This window comes from Zosterops lateralis (assembly GCF_965231275.1).
Source record: "Zosterops lateralis genome assembly, chromosome: 17".
In the NCBI taxonomy this organism is placed as follows: Eukaryota; Metazoa; Chordata; class Aves; order Passeriformes; family Zosteropidae; genus Zosterops; species Zosterops lateralis.
In genome coordinates, this window is record NC_139777.1 from 11,932,231 (window position 1) to 11,951,845 (window position 19,615).

A 19,615-nucleotide genomic window follows, 5' to 3' on the forward strand; every position below is an offset into this window, starting at 1 on the left:
CAAACAGAATAGTGCACAAGAAAGCAACATGGAGAACTGAGCTGGGGGAGAGGAGCCTAGTCCTCCCTTCCCCAGTAGACTGTGCTGGTCAGTGCTGATATCCCAGCCAGCTAAACTGCCCAAGCTGCTCAGAGAGACATGTTCATTAGGAGGGAATTGTATCCATTATATGTCACCCTCACATCAACTCCTGCAGGGCAGCTTTTCCTCTTAGGGTCACAGCTCAACTGAGGGTTGCATGGGAAAACCCAGATTTCCCTGCACTTGGATAACTCCCACTTGAACCCTGAGGCTCCAGCAAACCTGGCAGCAGATGGCCTCTCCCTAAATCTACGTAACAGCACATGTAAACCTCATCCCAGAGTGTAATGATTCCCTGTTCCAAGGGGCACTTCCAAAGCATGAGGCTCTAACAGAAATTGATCTTATGTTCAGTTTTATCTCAGGTCTCTTTTGTCTTCCCTTTTATTTGGATTGTAGCAAGTTTACTTCTGCTGTCCTCCTGAAGAATCCTATTGTCAAGCCAGAAACATTACCTGGGCTGGTACAAAGGCTTATCAGGTCAGGTACTGCAGGACTGCAGCTATGACCTCTGTGTGTATAAAAAAGCTTCCACATTAGCAGGTCTAAAACCACAGGCTCTATAAGGTTTCGTTGTTACTGGGCGCAGAAACTTTCAGTTATCCTGAAAGTATTATATACATTATATATCCTGAAAGTATTATAAATCCTGTACCTTGTCACAGGCTGTGTCCTTGCCTGCTCCCTGCTACTGGACTCTTACCATTCAGCATCTCTGGGGCCATCCAGTAGGGGTTCCCCACCACCGTGTAGCGCTTCTTCCTGTCGCTCTTGCGCAGTGTTCGTTTCTTGGCGGACGGCTTCTCCAGAGTGGGCTTCTTCCTCTCCTCCACGATCAGCCGGGACAGACCAAAGTCAGCCACCACCACTGTCTTATCCTGCACAGGGTGTTTAGTACAAGCCACTCATTACTCTCAGCCCCTTTCAGGAGCAAAGAGGCTGCAACTCCTGTTCACTACCAGCTGTAGTCTAAGGGCAACTATCCAGGTTTCCTGCAGCCATGTGAGCATAGCAAGATGTCCAGACAGGTGTAAGATACCCAATTCATGATCCCAGCTCATCACTCCCTCCCTTCATTGTCTTATTTACTGTGTGGTTGCTAGCAATTATTCCATCAATTTGACTACACTTGCCAGGGGAAACCTGGACCTTTCCTTTTAGCTCTTCCTCTTTCACCTGATCAGGAATTAACTTGGACTTTCATCCTGGGTTGTCTGAAGCCAAGTGAAAAAGGGTAGGCTTGAGGAAATGAAACTACACAAAAAATCTTGTGACCCAGCATTTAAAAAAAGAGAGCACACACACATGCACACACCTACACACTTGCCTGAATCCTGAGTGCCAATAAAAAGTCATCAAGTGGTTAAAAGAATAGAAACAGCTGCAGAGAACATCATAGTTGAGATAAAAAACAGAGCTGTACCAACTCTCAGAAAGTGACTCTTATAGGAGTCTTGCTACCAGAGGAAGGGTGGTAAGAAAACAGAACACAGAAACAGTGAAAGCTAGATCAGTCTGGAAAATCCTGTGTGAGAATAAAGCTCCTTTGCCTGGGACACAAAGCCTCTCTGTAATCAGTTCCACTTTGACAAAAGAGGGAACATCATGTGGAGAAAACCAAGGGAGGAAGATGCAAAATAGAGAAGGGACTTCCCCATGCTGTGGGAACTGAGGTGTAACTTACCAGCTTGATCAGGCAGTTGTGTGAATTCAGGTCTCTGTGAATGATGCACATGGAGTGCAAGTAAGCCTGGAACAGGAAGGTGAAAAGCTGGTGTTAGGGATTTCCCAGTTGAGCATTTACACACTCAACAACCCAATTCCAGTAGTCAGGCAGCCTCCACGGCCTCTCATACACCACCCTCCTGAAGCCACTAAGCCTGACCCCAGAGTTTGCTCTGTTATGAAGTGACAGTCCAACTCACCATTCCAGAGGCAATCCCTTTGGCAAAGCTGACCTTCTGCTGCCAGGGGAATGGGTCCTGAAAGACAAATCCTCAATGGTCAGGGACCATCTGTCAGGGACTGGTGACAGCAGTTCCTTCACAAGAGGGACTCTTACAGCAGTCAGAGATATATGATACAGCCCTGGAAAGAAGAGGCTTCCTGCCTCAAGCTCACCCACAGCTATGAAGCAGCTTTACTATACAGCTCCAAAGAAGACTAGTAACGAGTACATAAGGCTACTACAACCATCAGCACAGTCAGGCTCACTGAGCACAGGTCTCCCAGGTGTCCATACTCACTGCATTGCGGAGGAAGTCCTTCAGTGTGCCCCCCTCGATGTACTCAGTGAGGAGATTCAGCTTCTTGTCCTTGTACAGCACACCAATGAACTTCAGCACATTGGGGTGGTCCAGGCTGCGCATCACCTTCACCTGCAAGCACACACATCCCACCCCAGAGAGTGAATGGAACAAGTCCTGACAGATCCATTCTGTGGTGAAAAGCACTGCAGTGCTCAAAGTCCTGTTCAAGGATCACACAGAACATTCAACCCCCAACCTTAAGGCAAGTCAGGTAATTGTTGCCTCTTCATTTTCATACTGTGCAATTAACCTGATCTTAGTCTTTAAGGAGAGCACCCTTGAGTTTGGCTAACTTTTCAGAGTGAGGAACTCTCCAGGGCAGCTGTGCTGTGTGTGTCAGGGCCACAACAGCAGTGTCAGGTGTTTAGGGAGCTAAATCTGACTTTAAAACACATGGTAGGCAGCCACCAAGAAAATAGTTTTGCTTAAATACAGCATGAGTCTTAAATATCCTACAAATATTGGCCTTCATCCTTTGTACTTATGCACAAGGCTCAAGGGATAAATCCTTTATGTACTACACAGCTCAATTTGCCTCTGACTGAAGCTGCTCTTATCACTGAAAAATTAATGAACTGGAGCTGAAGCAATGTCTATTGCCCAGTGTGAGTCACACTTCACTGCAGCAAACATTCAGCTCATGTCAGCATTTTTCCCCATGCAATGTCTCCCTCCTCAGCACCTTCATTCCTGCCAGGTTGCTGGCAGGATCCCTCTCTCTGGAGAAGATGAGAGAGTTCCACCACACTACTGGCTCGGAAGCTTTTTGAAATCCTGCTCCTACCTCTGTCAGGAAAGTCTTCTGTGTTTCCTCATCACAACGAATCAGCTCCTTCATCACCATCACCTTTCCTGTTGCTTTGTGAGTCACCTGGTGGAAACAAAACCCACAACTACAGGCAAGGTTCAAGAATACACAGCTGCAAAGCTCCTGCAACTTCTGAAAAATTGTAACATTCCCCTCCCTCCAGAGAATAGAGATGGGAGGAAATTCAGAGCCCAGGGATCTGCCAAAAACCACATGAAACTTCTCCTTTTGGAATTCACTGAAGATGCTATATGTGAAACAGAAACTACCTAAAGCTGAGAAAGGATCATACCAAGACCCAGAGCTGAAGGCTCCAGTTTGGGTAGCACAGGGCTGAGTGTGCACACAGGCTGCCAAAGCCTCCACACTGCTGCATGCCTCATATTTCCCTTATAGAACACATTTGTCCAGCAGGATGCTCAGATTTTGTACGCAGGCTTTACCAGCTACATTGTGCATCAGCAAAGAAATCAATATTCACCTGCATCAGAAACCAAAACAAACAACCCAAAACTGCATTACAAATGCTTTGGTTTTATGAGGAATCTGAATCTCATCCACATGCAAGTGGAACTGGAGTGCACAGGCTGTTTGGTTAAGGCAGGAAGCAGTTAATTTTACCTTGCTCCTTTGGAGCAGTGTGTCTCAACCTGCAAGGAATGTCCTAGAACAGTGGAAAACACAAAGAAATCCATCATAATAAAAAGGTAATATATTTCCTGGCTCTTGACATGGAAAGCATTTCCAGTTCTTCAATAACTGTTTGACTGTCTCCAACGAGTTCCTGGCATTTTGCTGTATTATGGAGGTTTTTTGTAACCAGCTCAGGCTTGCTTGCATGGGGTGCAGGAGTGAGCAGAAAGAGTCCAAATTCCTATGAGCACATTTTCCTGGAAATCCTCTCCTCTTTGTTTGCTTAACTTGGACAGCTCTGGCTCCCTGAGATATCCGGAACTAAACAACCACCTTGGCTCTCTGATCAGAAGAGAATTATGTGACCAGATACAGCACTTGCTGCATCACACCCAGTCAATCTGAAGCCTAAGAAAAATGACACTTTTTTTTTTAAAGGTAGGAGGCAAAAAAGTCCTTTAGAAAACCTCTAGAACTAAAATCCAGAACACATGACCCAGCTATGGTATTTAGGAAGCTTACGAGTTCTTGCAAACACTGTGACACACTGGTTCTGTTTGGAGCCATGGACATAACAAAGCTGACAAAGGTGGAATGTGAGTACATGGAATAACACAACAGAAGCAAGAGTAAAATATTCTTCTGCTCCTGTTTGAAATCAAGCATCCATACACAAGTAATGAGTCAGGCTGCATGTTTCAGCCAGGGATATGAAAGCCAGGGACATCTAATATCCAGTGATAAAGGGAAGTGAAGAGACAAAGGCAAGGCTAAGTGGAATTCTTAAGCTGACATACCAGCAAAACTGAAACAAGTGTCACATGAAACTCCACAGGGGCAAATTTAACTCCCAGAGCATGCACCAGAACAGGATAGCCATGGGGTAATTTGAGCAGAAAAGAAATGTCTTTGTGCCAGTAACTGCTGGGACACAGATGACAAAAGCATGCGACAGAGCAAAGGTTCCACTTACCTGCACCTGTTATTTCTCTATGAGCAGAGGAGAAGAGAAATATGCTCATTAGTAAGGATCAAGCATTGGGTTTGTAGTGCTGGGTCATCACCTCCCATGGAAGCATGAGATGAAGATGGTGGCTGGACACCTCAAGTTTATACCAGTGTAAGGGGAGAAGTCCCATCCCATAGTGAGTGCAGCCTGAGGACCTCACAGAACCTTAACAAGGCAGAGGAAGTTGCCCCTGATGCTGTCAGGAACGTTGGGATGGGAACTGCTGGAGTACCCTCAGTCAAGATCAGAGCTTAAATGCAAGAGAACTGCTATTGACTGAAATTAGAACTGTGAGAGTCATGCAAGACCTGACCACTACCCTCATACTGACAAGCCATTTAGGCTGTGCCAGGGGTTCAGACTCGGTCACTACATCAGCCTAGCAAACCCCTGAACATGACCCACTAAGGGTGGGTAAGAAATGCTGGTGAGCTGAATGCACCTCATCATAAGAAAGATGCTCATAAGAGAAGTGTAGTCTGTTCCCTGTTCTCCCCACCTCACCCAGGAGGCTGCTGTGACACTCTGGAGTGCTAAATCTGACTCAGGAGATGAACATGTATGGCCAAGGTTGACATTCCAAGGAACAAAGTCAAAACCATCTGCAGTCAGAGACACTCGTGGTCAGGGAATGAAACAAATGGATCTCAGAACAAACCAGGGAAGATCCAAGACTGATCACTATTGGCAAGGCAAAACCACTGAGACTGGGTGAAGGATGCCAGGACAGGCAGATATTGCTGGACTCAAAGTAATTGATGACTGTTTGATGACCTCCCTCACCTTGATCGCTTGCCCAAAAAATCCTTTTCCTAGAACTTCGCCGTGGATCAGGTCACAGGGCCGGAAGATTTGCTGGGAGCAGCTGGAAGAGGAGCGCAGAGATTCAGAACGACTGATGTCACGGCTCAGGAGGAGAGGCTCCTTTGGAGAGCTGGGGCCAGGGGACTTGGAAATGCTGTTACTTCGCCTGGAAAACAAGGATGACAGGAAAATCAGGGAAGCTGCTGGGTAACCTTTGGTCCAGCATATCCCATCATTCACTGCTACCAGTTTCTAATGTGCTCCAGGGCTTTTACTGTCTCCAAAGCCAGATGCTCTCCCAGCACTGTGAAAGCTCCTTATGAATCCATAGCAGCTTCCAAGTCAGAGCTGCCTAACAACAACAACAACAACCACTACCACCTCTCCTGCACTGGCAGTCTGGGCTGGAGCTCTGAGAACAGGGGGAGGAAGCTGTGAAGACACATCACTTGCTAACTCTAAACAAAGTACAGGTAAAAGACTAAATGTGCAACTGAGTGCTCCACTCTTAGAAACACTTTTTCCCAGATCTCAGCCAGATTCCCCTTAAGGACATGTTCTTCCCAGTCATCTGAGGCTGGTAAAAACATTTTCTGACTCTGAAACTTAGTAGCTTTTCTCTGTTAACAGTAGAGCTTCTTATTTTATTAAGGAAAGTTTGTCATCCTGAGAGGGAATGGAGAGAGAGTATACATCAACAGCAGAATCCAAAGCTCTCCATGACTTCTCCAGTGGTTTATACCACAGCTCACATCAGAGATAAGCCCTGTCCCCACAGTCACTGAGATAACAAGGCCTAAGCTGTCCAGGCAGGGAACACAGGGCAAAGGCAAGGCAGGTCAGAGGCAGTGCTTCCAAGCCTCTACCTGAGGGAGCGCCGTCGGAGTGTTCCTTCCAGGTTCTCCTTGATGTCCAGGGGAGAGAGGGAGCGTGGGGACATGGGTGTCTTCATGTGGCTGGGAAGACGCGAGTCCAGGCGGAGCCTGTCCAGGCGCTGCGACACCGGGTCGTGCTCTATCAGCAGCTGAAGGGTCTGGCTTGTCTTGCGAATCAACTCCTCCACCTGAAATCAAACCAAAGAGCAGGATAGCAGCAAGCCAGGAGGAATGCAAATGACAGGAGAGAGAGGAAACACAGGGAATGCCCCTCAGGAATCAGAGGAGAGAGTTCAGTGAGATCACTCCATAGTTGTGGTTTAGTTGTGTGCACCACAACTGTCTACCAGACAAATCAGGCTGGCAACACAAAGTTCCTTGTGCTAGCCAATACTTCTTTCTGGTCAGCTACAAGTAACCCATATAACAAGATGTGGACAGGCTGGAGAGGGTCCAGAGAGGGGCCACAAACATGACTGAAGACACAAAGATGACTGTGAAGCTGCCACGTGAGGAAAGGCTGAGATAACTGGGTGTGTTCAGCCTTGAGAAGAGAAGGTTTAAGGGGAGACCTTTATCACCATGTTCCAGTATTTAAAGAGTGGCTACAAAGGAGACTCCCTTTTTACAAGGAGTTACATGGAAAATACAGGGGGTAACGGGTACAAATTAATCCTGGAAAGCTTCCAGGTAGACACAAAGACAGATTTTTACAAAAAACAATCAGCCCTTGGAATAATCTCCTCAGAAAAATGGTGGATTCCTCAACACTGGACACATTTATATTTCAGCTGGACATAGTGGTCTAGATAGTGCTTTTGCCAAGAAAGATTGGACCAGATGATCCTTGAGGTGCTTTCCATCCTGGTATTTTATGACTCTATTAAATACTTTTTCTGAGAAGTGTTCAAAAATTACACAAGTTTCCACCTCAAATAGTGCTGCAAAAAACAGCTTTGCAAAAGCCACATGGAGATTCATTTGAGAGATGCCTTGTGCTCCTCGTGTTCTCCTCAGCACCAGCAGTAAATAAAACCCTTGGGAAGGAAAGGTAATGGTGCCCCCCCTTATACTCTTGCAGCATCACCTGATATCTGTCTACTTGTAAATACACAGAGCAAATGGTTTTTTTGCAATGGGAAATGTCCCTAGGATCCCTGGGCCCTTGTGTATTAGCAGTGCCTCAAAAAGGATCAGAGCTGTGCACTTCACCAGCAGTACATGGGAAAGCCTTCACAGCCTCTCTGTCCTCTGTCACAGCCCCAGACTTTCCTTATTACCTCTGTTCAGATTTGAATGCCACAAAATCGGGACTGAATCCTAACTGCACTTCCATCTGTTACAATTCTCCTCTCCAGCTGGAAGGCAAAGCTTGCCCTCATGTTTATTCCTCCTGTCAGCACAAGTACTAGTGGTGTACACACACTGTATGTAGGGTGGGAGAACAGTGCCAGGAAGGAGAAAAGATGTAGGAAGGCAGAAGAGAAGGAGGCTTCACAGTAGAACTGTACTCACCTCCTCCACCTGTAGTGTACGAATAGGAGCTCCATTGATCTCCAGGATACGGTCTGCAGGGTGGATGGCATTTCGGACATCTGGGCTGATGTGCATCCTGTTCACTCTAAATATGGGAATTACAGTCTGTATGTCAAGTCAGCTTAGCCAAAATTACAAAAAATATGCTCAAAGTATTGGTATTTTGAAATAAAACAATGCTAATCTACCAACATGGGGAGCCACCATGAGACCAAGTGCTTAGGTCTGCGCTGGTTTGGAGAGAGCTCCTCATATCACCAGTGGTAAAATTTTAGTCCAAATGTTTTGTGTTCACTGAAGAAGACAGCACTGACAGATACAATTATCAGTTAAGGTTGTCACAAGACTAAAATTAAGACCCAAACACAAATTACTATTAGCCAGCCTACATCCCTGTAATGCCAAGATTCTCTCAGAACAGTGCTGAAGGATTTGTACCAGCTCCCTTGTCACAGACATGTACAAAAATCTGTTCATACTCACTCTTTCACCTGGACACCAGTGGCATAGCTGGAGCAGCCACCTTCAACAGACACAGAGAAGCCCCTCTTGCCATCTGTGGCTGCTGGCATGGAGATGAGGGTCAGTGTATAAGGCAGCTGCTCACGCAGGGACTCAGTGGAGTGTTTTTCTATCATCGGTGTCAGCACAATCTGGTTATGGCATTTTCCACTGGAAGAAGTGAAGAAAGTCATTATAGCAATGTCCCATCCCTCCCTGCCAAACTCACACATCTGAGTTCTCTCACTGACTGCAAGCCATAGTTTAAGTATTTACACCAGTCCTTTCTCCTTCCCTCCAAGGCAGCTTCCTGGCATTCCTCAGAGTAGCATAGGCTGAACCACTCTGAGCCAGCTGCACATGGCTTACACTCAGCAGGAAGCAGCTCCTCTTACCAGTAGAGAGTGGAGTGTTGCACCAGTGCATAGGTGTCCCCATCTTCGATGATCACTTTGCAGCTCATACAAGCAAAGCACTCGGGGTGATACTTGTATTCGCCAGCCACCTACAGACAGAAAAGGGAGTAGCTTAGGAGGGCCAAAACCCATCAGCAGATACAGCTCCTGCTTTCCTCTCCAATTAAAGTGTTCATTCCCATCTCCAAGGCAAGGGGCAGTTTTTTACTGGAGAGTTGTATTAGTCTATTCTGTCCTCCTTCAACCCCATCCATGGCACCTTGTTTGCAGAACTCCAAAACAAACACATCAACACTCGAAGCAAAACTTGTGTCCCAGGAACCACTGCTATATTTGGCAGTTGCTCAACTATCAAAAATAGTTAATAGTCTGCAGCAGACTAGTAAACAAGGTATTAAACCTTCCTGTTCAGTTGCTCTTGGCAAGATAACTAATGTTACGCCTGAATTAATAAAGCTGAAAGGGCTTTTTTTTGGCAGACAGACAGTGCACAAATTCAGATATTTAACCAGCCAGCTGACAGGGAAAAAAAAGTGTGAACTGAGACAAAAAATACCTTTAAAGAATATTTTTATTAATTGTTCTGTTTTTTTATTTTCCTTACGAGAACTTCCTTTAATGACATTATTATGCAAAGACTTTTGCAGGCAATGAGAAACTGTCTGCACATTTCTCAATATTTCCTTTTGAGTTAGCAATCACATTACTGAGTACCATCCTGCTTTTTATTTAAGTACTAGAAAAAATAACCGTTTTATTTCATTCTTGGCAGTTTTAAAGTTTAAATATTTGCAAGGCTGTGGCAGGAAGAGAACATTTAGCCGAGCCCATATTGTGCAGGAAGAATTCAGTGCATCAAAGCAGTTGGGGCTAACACTGCTTCAAGACACCATCAGCCTGAAAAAGCATTCTGGCCACAACCCAGGTGGGACTTGGATGGCAACTTTGCCACAGCCAGAACCTGCTGCTTACCCTAAGCCAAGAGCTTTGACTCCACAGTGCAGTAGAAAATCACCCCAGAGACATTGAGGCACTGTGCTACAGAAACTGAACAATGTCCCCTGAATCACCTTTCTGCTCCTCAGGTCTGTACTTTTCAGCACCTGATTTGTTCATATGCTTCAGATCCTCACATCTCCCTCCTTTAACAGCTACCCACATTCAAAATTAATTTTTATCTAGAATCTGCACACACAAGCTTCATTTCTAATCTTTGATTAGAGATTAGAGTAACAAGGAGATTATTATCCTCAGTTTATCAGGTTATCTGAATAACTAAGATAACTCACAACTAAGTTTGAGGAGATGGAGGCAGGCACGTCCTGCCCCCAGGCAGGAGTCCCTCAAAGTCCTTACCATCACAGGTCCAGTCATCAGCAGGGAGCAGCCATGGCAAGATTCCCCAAACTTCCCCCAGTAGTCTTTGTGACAGTACAGCTTCCCATCTTTCTCATAGTACCAGTTAGTGAGGGGATCCTGGCATTCAGAGCACCTTGAAGGAAACAAAGGAACAAAGTTCCAGTTGGTAACAAGTCAAAAATCAACGATCCTTTCCTGCATGGAAAATACAGACATCCAGCAGCAGCTCACCACCAGGTGGGTCTGTCAGTTATGGATGTACTAAACCCTTCCACTTCCCAGTGCTCTTTGATCTGAGAATTAGCACCAAACCCAAGGTTTGTAACACGAGGTGGATTCAAACAGTACAAAGAAAAAGAAGCTTCCAAAGTTTAAAACAAATCCCACACATTGAAACACATCAGTAGGTTTATAAGTTTTGCTTTGTAATTTTGCTTCTCTGCTTTCTCCCTCTTTCTGGATACAAGTTTCCAGCTGCAGGGCTGCCCAGCACAGCAAGAGCTCTGCTCTGTTTCTGTTCAGTGTTTCTATAGCATCACCCTGGGACCAGGGCACCTGCCTCCTCAACCAGTTTAGGAAGTGGGACAGAGAGGCAGGATCCACTTCCCTTTGAAATACAAAGCCAGTTTTGCACCAACCTTTCTGGAAAGCTTTTCTTTTGTTCTGTAGGGAGGCCTCTCCCAAAAAGTAAACTGCAGCACTCTGCATTTGAGGGAGAGTTTTCAAAGCAGCTCATCCCCTGAGCTCCATATACTTACTGCATCCACCAATTAACTGTGATGAAATCCACCTCTTCCAGGCTATTGCTCTCCCTTCTGCTGATCACAGTGTATGAGAAAATAACCACAAGCAAACCACCAAAAAACCCTAAATAAAACTAATTCTCTGATTTCATTAAGAGAATCCCCAAATCCTTCACGTATCTGTCAGCCTCTATTTCAACAATAAACCATTATAAATTGTCTATCTATATCTTTTCAAGAAACAAACCTCCCCCTCAAATAAAAAAAATCAAGGAAAAAAAGCAGAAATTCTACTGCAGATACCTTTTCAGCAAATCACAAGTAGAACCCAGGCTTGCTGAATACAAAATAATCCTGCCTCAGCAAGATGCACTGGGCAAGGGAGTTTAACTTCAGCAGCATGAAGGTGTGACTTACTGGAAAGATAAGGCACAGACAGGAGTTGCATCAGTGAGGATTATTACATTAGCCCTGGGCAGCATGTTCTCAGACTTAAAAAGGAAAATAAGTCTGGCACAGGCAGAATCCAAAGCAGGTTAGTCACCAATAACTGGTTCAAAGAAACACCTTGAGGATCAATGGTGACATTGGCACAATGTTTTCCCAAATCTGAGAAGACTTTCTCCTATCCCCTACCCCACTGCCTGTCTCAGTTGGTGCACAAGGGGGAACCACTGAGTGGGGTGGGGATTTAGGTGGGTGTCCCCCCAGGCAGCTGGTGTCCCTCAGCACTCAGAGTGCTGGAGTCTGCTGGTGGCACTGGAGGAGCACTTTTTACATGTTCCCAGAGCTAAGATGAGAGCTACAGCTAACTTCACCTCTCACGAGCTGCCTGAAAGCTTATTTGTGCCAAAGACATTCCTTGTAAACTCCAGCAGCTTGTAATGAGCGCGATGATATGGGAGGCTGGTCGTGCTCCAGGAGAGCACGGAGAGAGTTATTTGCTCCATCTCAAGAGACTGCAAAGCAACGAGGTAAAGCTGCTTTAAGCAGCCTTTGGCTTTAGGGAAAAACACACCGCATGGAGTATTCAGTGCCATACCCTCCCCTCAGGAAGACTGCTCCTTAAAATGCATCTGGCTTCTACAGTGTTTGTTCTCCCAGCTGAGGAGCATCAAGTCCTGTCCCCTCTCCAAGTGATGGGAAAGAACTCCAGCACATGCAACAGGCCCTGCCAATTTTGTGTGAAGCAGAGAGAACAGTAATTTAAGATTGCTGTACATGGTACATACATCACTAGAGCCCCAGCCTGGGGGCACTGTCATGGTTACGCCCTGCTCCTGGTATGCAAGAGACCCAGAGGGCATCCCAGTGCATTCTGCCTTGAACCACTGGCCTTTGGCTTCCATTTCCAGTAAATACCCCGTGCTGAATGAGCAAATAGGTGAGTGGGAGGGGAAAAAAGAGCAAGTGGAGACTAACAGCAAAGATTTCTATCACTTTGTGGCAGAAACATCAGGCTCAGCACGGGCAAATCGGATCCCTGAGACTTATCCAACTCCTCCATGCATGCCTGTACCAGTGTGTGTGCTCCAGGAGTGATTACATCTTCAATCAGGGAGCTGTGACCAGACCTGCACTTGGGATGCAGACAGCAATGCTGGAGACTGCTTCACCAGGACTTCAAGACTTGACTTTATATGTTCTCTCCATGCAGCTAGGTCACTTACTTGTGCTTAAGCACATCACCTTCCCTTCCTCATCCTTCTTCAATTTCACCTTCAACCCCTTCCTTTTTCTCCCTAAGTAAATGTAAAATTTCTGCAAAAGCAATACAAACTGCAATTCTGTTTAGGTAGGCTCCATGGGAATCATCTGTCTTCCCTTTACCCCTCCTCTAGCACTAAATTGTTTGATTCAACCTTATAGCACTTAGTTAAGTTTGCTTCTATCCGGAAATGAGCACTGGTATCTAATTTGGAACACACCCCTAGCAAAATGAAGGTGAGGAGGTGGAGCCAGCAAGCAGTCACTTCTCTGCTATGTAATTAAACAAATCTGGGCAGGACAAGTTTGCAGCTTAAGGCTCAGAACCCCACCCTGGGCAATGAGGCAACAGGAACAGAGCAAGCCCTGCAGAGGCTGGATGCTGGAATGGGTCTAACTGGCTGCTTGGTTAATCCCTGCCAAGAACAGGACACTGCAGCCCATGCTGCCCAGCAGCACCTTTGTTACTTACCCTTGAAAAGGCTTAGATTTGGCAGGTGTGGGAAACTGGCTAACAGCACACAGGTACGGCTTTGATGCCTTCACCAAATAATAAAAGCATCACATGAGTGTTCCACAAGGCTCTCATTGAAGAGATATGTCAGAATTTTATCCCAGAAGATACAAGAGTTGCCATTTCTTCCTCTCCCGCCTCACTGGAGCTGTGCCCTTGCACCAAGGTTCACACTGGCTGAGACAGGAATACAATTACTGCTACAAGTATTAAGGAAGCAAACCTTTGCCAGCCACCACAACCAAAAGGAAGGAGTATGCCATGCTCCTCTATCTTATATAGATTAGAAACCACTAATCTTCTCCTGGATTATTTGCTACTCTTATTACAGAGTAGCAAACCATGGTAATCAAGTTTCATGGAGGACTGGTAACAGCCATACCTGACATGTTTCCTCTTGCTTCCCAGCCACCATTTTCAGAGCTGCAGAACCCTGCTCTGATTTTACAGACCAGACATTATAATCCTTCACTTCCCAGCTTTGGCTGTAAATTAATCTGCCTCCCACAGCCATCCTCCAGGAACCACAGGCAGCATCTGGGTGCAGGGTTCAGCCCTGATGCTCTCCAGCACAGCAAGTGCAGGGAGAGCTCCCAAATCACTGCTCCATGGACTCTCGGTTTTGTGGGGGGTGGCAGGAGGATCAGGTCACAACAGGTAACCAGCCTCATTTCAGTTGAAAAGCAGCACTGGTGCCTGGTGGCATCTCTTTTATAGCTAAATGAAAGCCAATACCTTTGTGGAAGCAAAGACTTCCCTGGCACTGAGGAGACAGATCCCTTCGAGAAGGGCTCATTAACAAAATGCCTCCCTCACACACTGTCAGGCCAGATCAGTTAACGCTGGACAGGCTCGGGAGGGCCGTGGTTCCAATGCTGCAGGCAGGGCAGGGAGAGGACAGTCACACAGCCAGAGAGCTGCAGAATAAAGCATTACCCCAGCCTGTAACTCACCCAAAGGCTTACTCACCCGGGCTTACAGCAGTGTGTGCACTGGCTACATAAGAAACACCAGACAAGGAAGAACAGACGGTAGAAAACAGACCACTAGAAAGACAGAGTGCTTAAGCTCTGACTATGCAAAACCATTTCCACACACACAGGGGAAGGTGTATCTATGGCTTAGTGTAATCCTACACATTACAAATAATGAGTGTCTGCTCACTTTCCTTCTTCTGAAAGCAGCTGCTGCTTCAGAAAGTTACCTAAAGAAGCTCAGCAACTGTGCAGCATTATCTACTCCTATCCTAAACTGTTTTACCAATTCCTCCCAAACTGGTACAAAAGTGTTTGCAGAACAGGATCAATAACAAGCAAATCCGAGCAGAGGGGATAGGAGGGAGACAATGAAAGTGCAAGCTGTGCCTTTCCCTATCCATCCACCTAATCAGCACATCAGTGTCAATCACCAGCCGGGCTGTGTTCAGCCCCACTGATCTCTCACAGTGCAGATGCAATGCAATCACAGTGTTGTTCTGGAACTATCACCTCTCTCGATTCACACTTGTTCAATTGGACCAAAACCGATTAAAAGTTGAATCAACCAAAATATCACAGAAGAATCCTTTCCATGTAAGGGAAGTGTGCTGCTCATCCCTAGCTACCTGCAAAGTGCCTGATTTCTTAAACAGGATTATGTGCTGCCTCTGTGCAGATTACATCGCCTTCCTGAACTCCCACAGCAGCACCTCACCTCACCCAGTCACAAGGAGCTTTGGAAGAGAAGCAGCAGCAGCCACATTAATCTCATTCCTCTGCTGGTGAGCAAAGCACAGGGGCACAGGGTACAGTGGCACATCGAGTGCTCTCAGGAACAGAGCCTGCCTGGCTGTGCACACACTGGAGCTGTTCCCTGGAACCAGGGAGCTGGGAAGGGACTGCCAATAGGAATCTTCCCTGTCAGCTCCTCAAAGCAATATGGGATCCCATTCTGAGGCCGGCTGTTTCGGGTACACGAGCACAGGACCTCATTCTTCCAGCCTCACACACTGACTGCCTGGGATGGCATCACAGGGGGAAACCACACTCTGGAGGCCCACTGCTGACCTGTGCAACACTTACCGAAAGGGATCCTTGGGAGCAAAGTACGCTGGAGCAGACAAGTAACTTCCCATCTTCAACACTGGATAAACCGGATCAGCCACAAACTCGTCCAACTGCCTCTGAACAGCTCTGTTCTGCCAACATGGCAGCAGCCAGTGCTCATTTACTCTTGCGCTGATTCAGATCCTTCACCTCCCTTTGAAGCTGCCCAAGGAATGCCAGGTCTCTCGGCTGCTCATTCCTTTCCAGAGTTTTCCTGGCTCCCATTGCTGTAACCATCTTCTCCTGTGCTCGGCAGCAGCACCTCGGGAAGGACAGGATCACTGCTAACCGGGCTAGTGGGACATGCTGCTGCCGTAGCTCGGAGAGCTCTGCTGCCGGATAACTACTGGCAAGTTTTCCCTTCTCCGGTTCCACCCAAGGGTGGGAGGGGAGGAGGAGCCATGGCAGGCGGACAGCGGCGGCTCCAGAGCCTCAACAGGCTCTGCTCCTTCACAGGGGTGGAGCTCTGACCCAAAGAGGGGCTGTATATTTAGTGCTGAAAGAGAGTAGCTTTGGCCGAAGAATACAAGCACACACACGTGAAACTTGTCTTTGCAACAGCCGCGTGTTCTAATGCAGGAGTCAAAGACGGCAACAGACACATCTCCAAGTATATCAAATTAACTATATCCATTCCTAAACCCTTCACAGTGAGTGGGGTTATCCTGCCTTCACAGCACCTGTTCACCCTGCCGCAGGAGGTAACTCACAGTGTGCTTCATCCAAGGAAAAACTGCTTTCTTTCCAATACTGTTTTAAGAGATCATTAGAATCCTTTCACTGAATCATCATCTCCTGAATGGAAGCTGAGAGGTATAAATCAGCACGGAGTACTCTCTCCAGCTCCAGCACACGGAGTTGTATCACTGTGCTTGTGTGAAGCCAAGCATGATCTCTAGTGACCTAATCAGCTAAAGCTGCTCGCAAGACACTCAAAAATGCAACAAACAGATGCTGCTGCACCAAGCCCGCCCATTTTTGTACAGTCAGCAAAGCCTGGCATGCCTGAACACAGCCTGAAAACCATGCTCTGTTCCAGAGGCAAGAGCACTCCAGTGTGCTTTTCCTGGAGATGCTCGTCTCAGCTGGCACACTGCTCCAGGGACGCTTGGGGCTGGAACAAGGCAGTCTTGGCTGCAGATTTGACAGCTGCTGCTCGCTGTAGAAGTATGCAGAAATCTAGGCAGCTTTTTGTGTTCTTTTTTCTCCTTTTTTAAACTTTTTTTTTTTTTTTTTTTTTTTTTTTTTTTTTTTTTTTTACTTTTAATAAGAAGCCACCTTTGTGAAGGAAAAAACAAAATCTGCATTTTCCCCATTCAGCGTAGTTGGTAAGCTTGGCTGTAAAAGTGCAGCGAAGCCCAGTGCTGCAGAGCCCGATGTGCTCGTCAGTTCCAGCACGGGTCTAATTCCTTCTGACATTTCACACAGCTCTACTGGAAGCAGCAACACGGTGAGTCTGTGTCTAGGAATGCGCTCTGGTCTCCCACAATCTCTGTATGTTGCGTGCTGAAAAGGGGCCAGCGCTGGCAATCCTGCGCTTCCCTGGCCATCAGCACCTCCCCGGCACACACACACCTCCCGCCCTTAGCACCTACACACAAAAGCCTTCCCCCACTGTCCTGCTGCCATGGGCTCAACGCCCTCCGAGGGGCATTCCACCTGACCTCATAAATCCAGCTCTTCAGACAAAACCTTTGAAGATTTGATCCACAGATGTGATAAGCAGCCAGCTAGTCTGTGAATGAAGCCAGCAGATAAAGCCCAACTTCAAAGTAATAAAAACCACCCAGACAGCTAAGCAACTAGGAAAGGATTTTTAAGACTTCCTTAAAGCCAAAGGACACATAGTCAAATGTCTATTTAAACAGGAAACTTCTTATCAAAATGATTTTATTTCTGCAGCAAGACCCAGCAGCAGCAGCCAGCAAGTTACTTTGGCTACACAGAAATGTCTTGTTACTTCTTGCTCTTTCTGTTGTCTCTATGACCTATTTGGGAACACAATGTCTCTGATAAAAGGGCTCTGGAAAAGGTGTTAATATGTTCATACATTCTAGATCTGAATTCCTGCCAGAATGACTGTACTTCAAAAATGCTGATAACAGGTGTGTGTGGGGGGGAGGGGGACCTTTTGCAATTTTACCGATACCATCTCTGGGGGCCAAGACGCACAGGAGTAAATTTCTTTTTCACCAAGTAAAGTCAGACATCAGCAATTTCTCTCTTGGAAATGCTGACAGCATTTCCACTACAAACAGGTAGTCCTCACAGGGGGAGCTTTTTTCCTCATTATGGTTTAGAACTGCACAGTAACTTTTGCCAGAAAGACTATAACTAACAAATGAAAAGGAACACGTGAAAAACCTGAACATGATATTTATCACCGAGTCTCAGCCATTAGAGATTTATCCCCACAGAAATGAATCACACAGCTGTTGTGATATTGCAGTGATGAATAGCTTGAGCCAGCTGGGGCTGGGCAGCCTCTCCACACTCTCTGCCACACATCCCGCGCTGCAGATCTGCAGACAGATGTATTGCTCAGCACATCCGCCAGCCCTAAGATACACAAACTCATCCTGGCACAGACAGACACCTCGAGATGTGTGGGACTGAGGGAAGAGGAATCTGCTCGATGCCTGAAGAGTTTGCAGCAAGCCTTCCTTCAGCATGGGCGCAGCTTGGAGACATTCCAAATACTTCAGTGCAATCCCAACACCTCATTGTATTTCCAGGGCACTTAACGTGTAACTCGTGCTTTGCTGCTGATGAAAGACAAGAGTCAGCTTCTGAAACCAATCCAGTCAGCTCCTGAAAGCAGCACCGTTTGGATCTGCACGTACCTCCGAGGGCTCTTGTACGAGGATCTCGAGTAAACTAAAACAAACAGTGCCGTGAAGCTCGGCTCCATCACTGCATCTCACTTCTGAGCAGCAGCACAAGTTCAGAACAACACCGTGATGCTCTCCGGACATCACCACGCACATTAGGAAGGAGAGGTTTTATCCCCACCCGATGGCTGCAGCCCTCCTGAATGTGTGCAGGCTGAGAAGCAAAGCGAGGAAATTCAACTCACTGAAACTTTATACAGGGTTTGGGAAGCAGTGGCTCCTGATCTGTAAATGCAGCAGATGTGGCAGTAAGACTGGCACCTACAGCACCGCATCCTGACTCCTTCTTAAAGAGCTGCTTTGGTCTGTGAAGACCAGGAACTCTTCATGGATGGATCCTGCCTCACTCCTGTGAAAGCCTACCCCATTCTGGGCTGTGTAATTCTAATTACCTTGATATAATAACGCTCGATAACAGTGCCCTAAAGGACAAGCTGCCAATTCAACCAAAAGGAAGTTTGGAGTGGAATGCTCCGTTCCTCCTTAAATATAAAGGCTGGTCATTGATGCCCTGTAGCTGATAGATCCCCCTGAGGAATTCGGCCACCTGCAAAGTGCTTCATTGTTCCTTTGAATGTGTAAACTCTTGGGCCATAGTGATCTGCGTGCCAATAGGCAACTATTTCTCCCTGAATCTGATAGTGAGCTCCTGAATTTCAATGCTGAAGAAGACACCAGCACAGGAATGTTCCCAGGAGTCTGCAGGATTAGTGAAGAGTTCTCACCTCTGAGGCCTCATCATTAACTTTCTGTAACTGCCAGAAACTGGAGAGAGGGAAGAGGAGATTTTTATCTTCCTGCTTCTACCTTAATTCAGTTTCCTTTTGTTACTACTGCTCTTTCTCCCTGCTCTCAAACTCAGCTGCTGTGTGTATAGACCTGCCTTGTGCTCACAGGTGAAAAGCTGAAGGAAAATTCAAAGCACCAAACATCCCACAATTTAAATTTCTCCTAATACACATCTTTGCTTACGTCTTCATTTCTCCACATTTGTGTTTCAAATCCTGTTCAATAATTTCTCTTCTGGGGAGGGAGCTGCTTTTGGAAAATGAAGGCCTGTGCCAAAGAGACTGAATTGACAGAAGTGATCTAAAATCTGGAAAATCCAGTCTGGAGAAAAGGTAAAGTCTGCTAAGTGCAGGGCTTCTGCCTTGTACGAGGGACTGATGGGAGACACATTCTGCTTTCTGTCAGGGGAAGGTGATGTGCATAACAGCAGCAGGGAAAAGCTTGTTTTTCATGAAAATGGCTAGAAGAAATGGATTAAAATTGCAACACGGGATCTTTGAAGATAGCGGACAAAAGGCTCTAACCCCGGGACAGTCTGGGAGACCAAAATCCTGCA

The 19,615-nt window shown here is 46.5% G+C and overlaps 1 protein-coding gene across 5 annotated transcripts in view; it reads right to left on the bottom strand.

Moving 5' to 3' along the window:
• Positions 1 to 19,615, bottom strand: part of LIMK2 (LIM domain kinase 2) — a 30,846-nt gene that overhangs the window by 5,235 nt on the left and 5,996 nt on the right. For 4 of the 5 annotated variants that reach the window (XM_083874141.1, XM_083874139.1, XM_083874138.1 and 1 more), the window contains exons 3-13: positions 10,329 to 10,464; positions 8,952 to 9,061; positions 8,539 to 8,727; positions 8,035 to 8,140; positions 6,511 to 6,707; positions 5,624 to 5,810; positions 3,175 to 3,261; positions 2,328 to 2,459; positions 2,007 to 2,063; positions 1,766 to 1,831; positions 785 to 959 (exon numbers count right to left, since the gene is read on the bottom strand). In XM_083874141.1, coding sequence (XP_083730267.1) covers positions 785 to 959; positions 1,766 to 1,831; positions 2,007 to 2,063; positions 2,328 to 2,459; positions 3,175 to 3,261; positions 5,624 to 5,810; positions 6,511 to 6,707; positions 8,035 to 8,140; positions 8,539 to 8,727; positions 8,952 to 9,061; positions 10,329 to 10,464 — 1,442 coding nt within the window. Of the gene's footprint in view, positions 1 to 784; positions 960 to 1,765; positions 1,832 to 2,006; positions 2,064 to 2,327; positions 2,460 to 3,174; positions 3,262 to 5,623; positions 5,811 to 6,510; positions 6,708 to 8,034; positions 8,141 to 8,538; positions 8,728 to 8,951; positions 9,062 to 10,328; positions 10,465 to 15,355; positions 15,720 to 19,615 lie in introns of those variants that run through there. The other variant, XM_083874142.1, reaches the window with a different exon arrangement.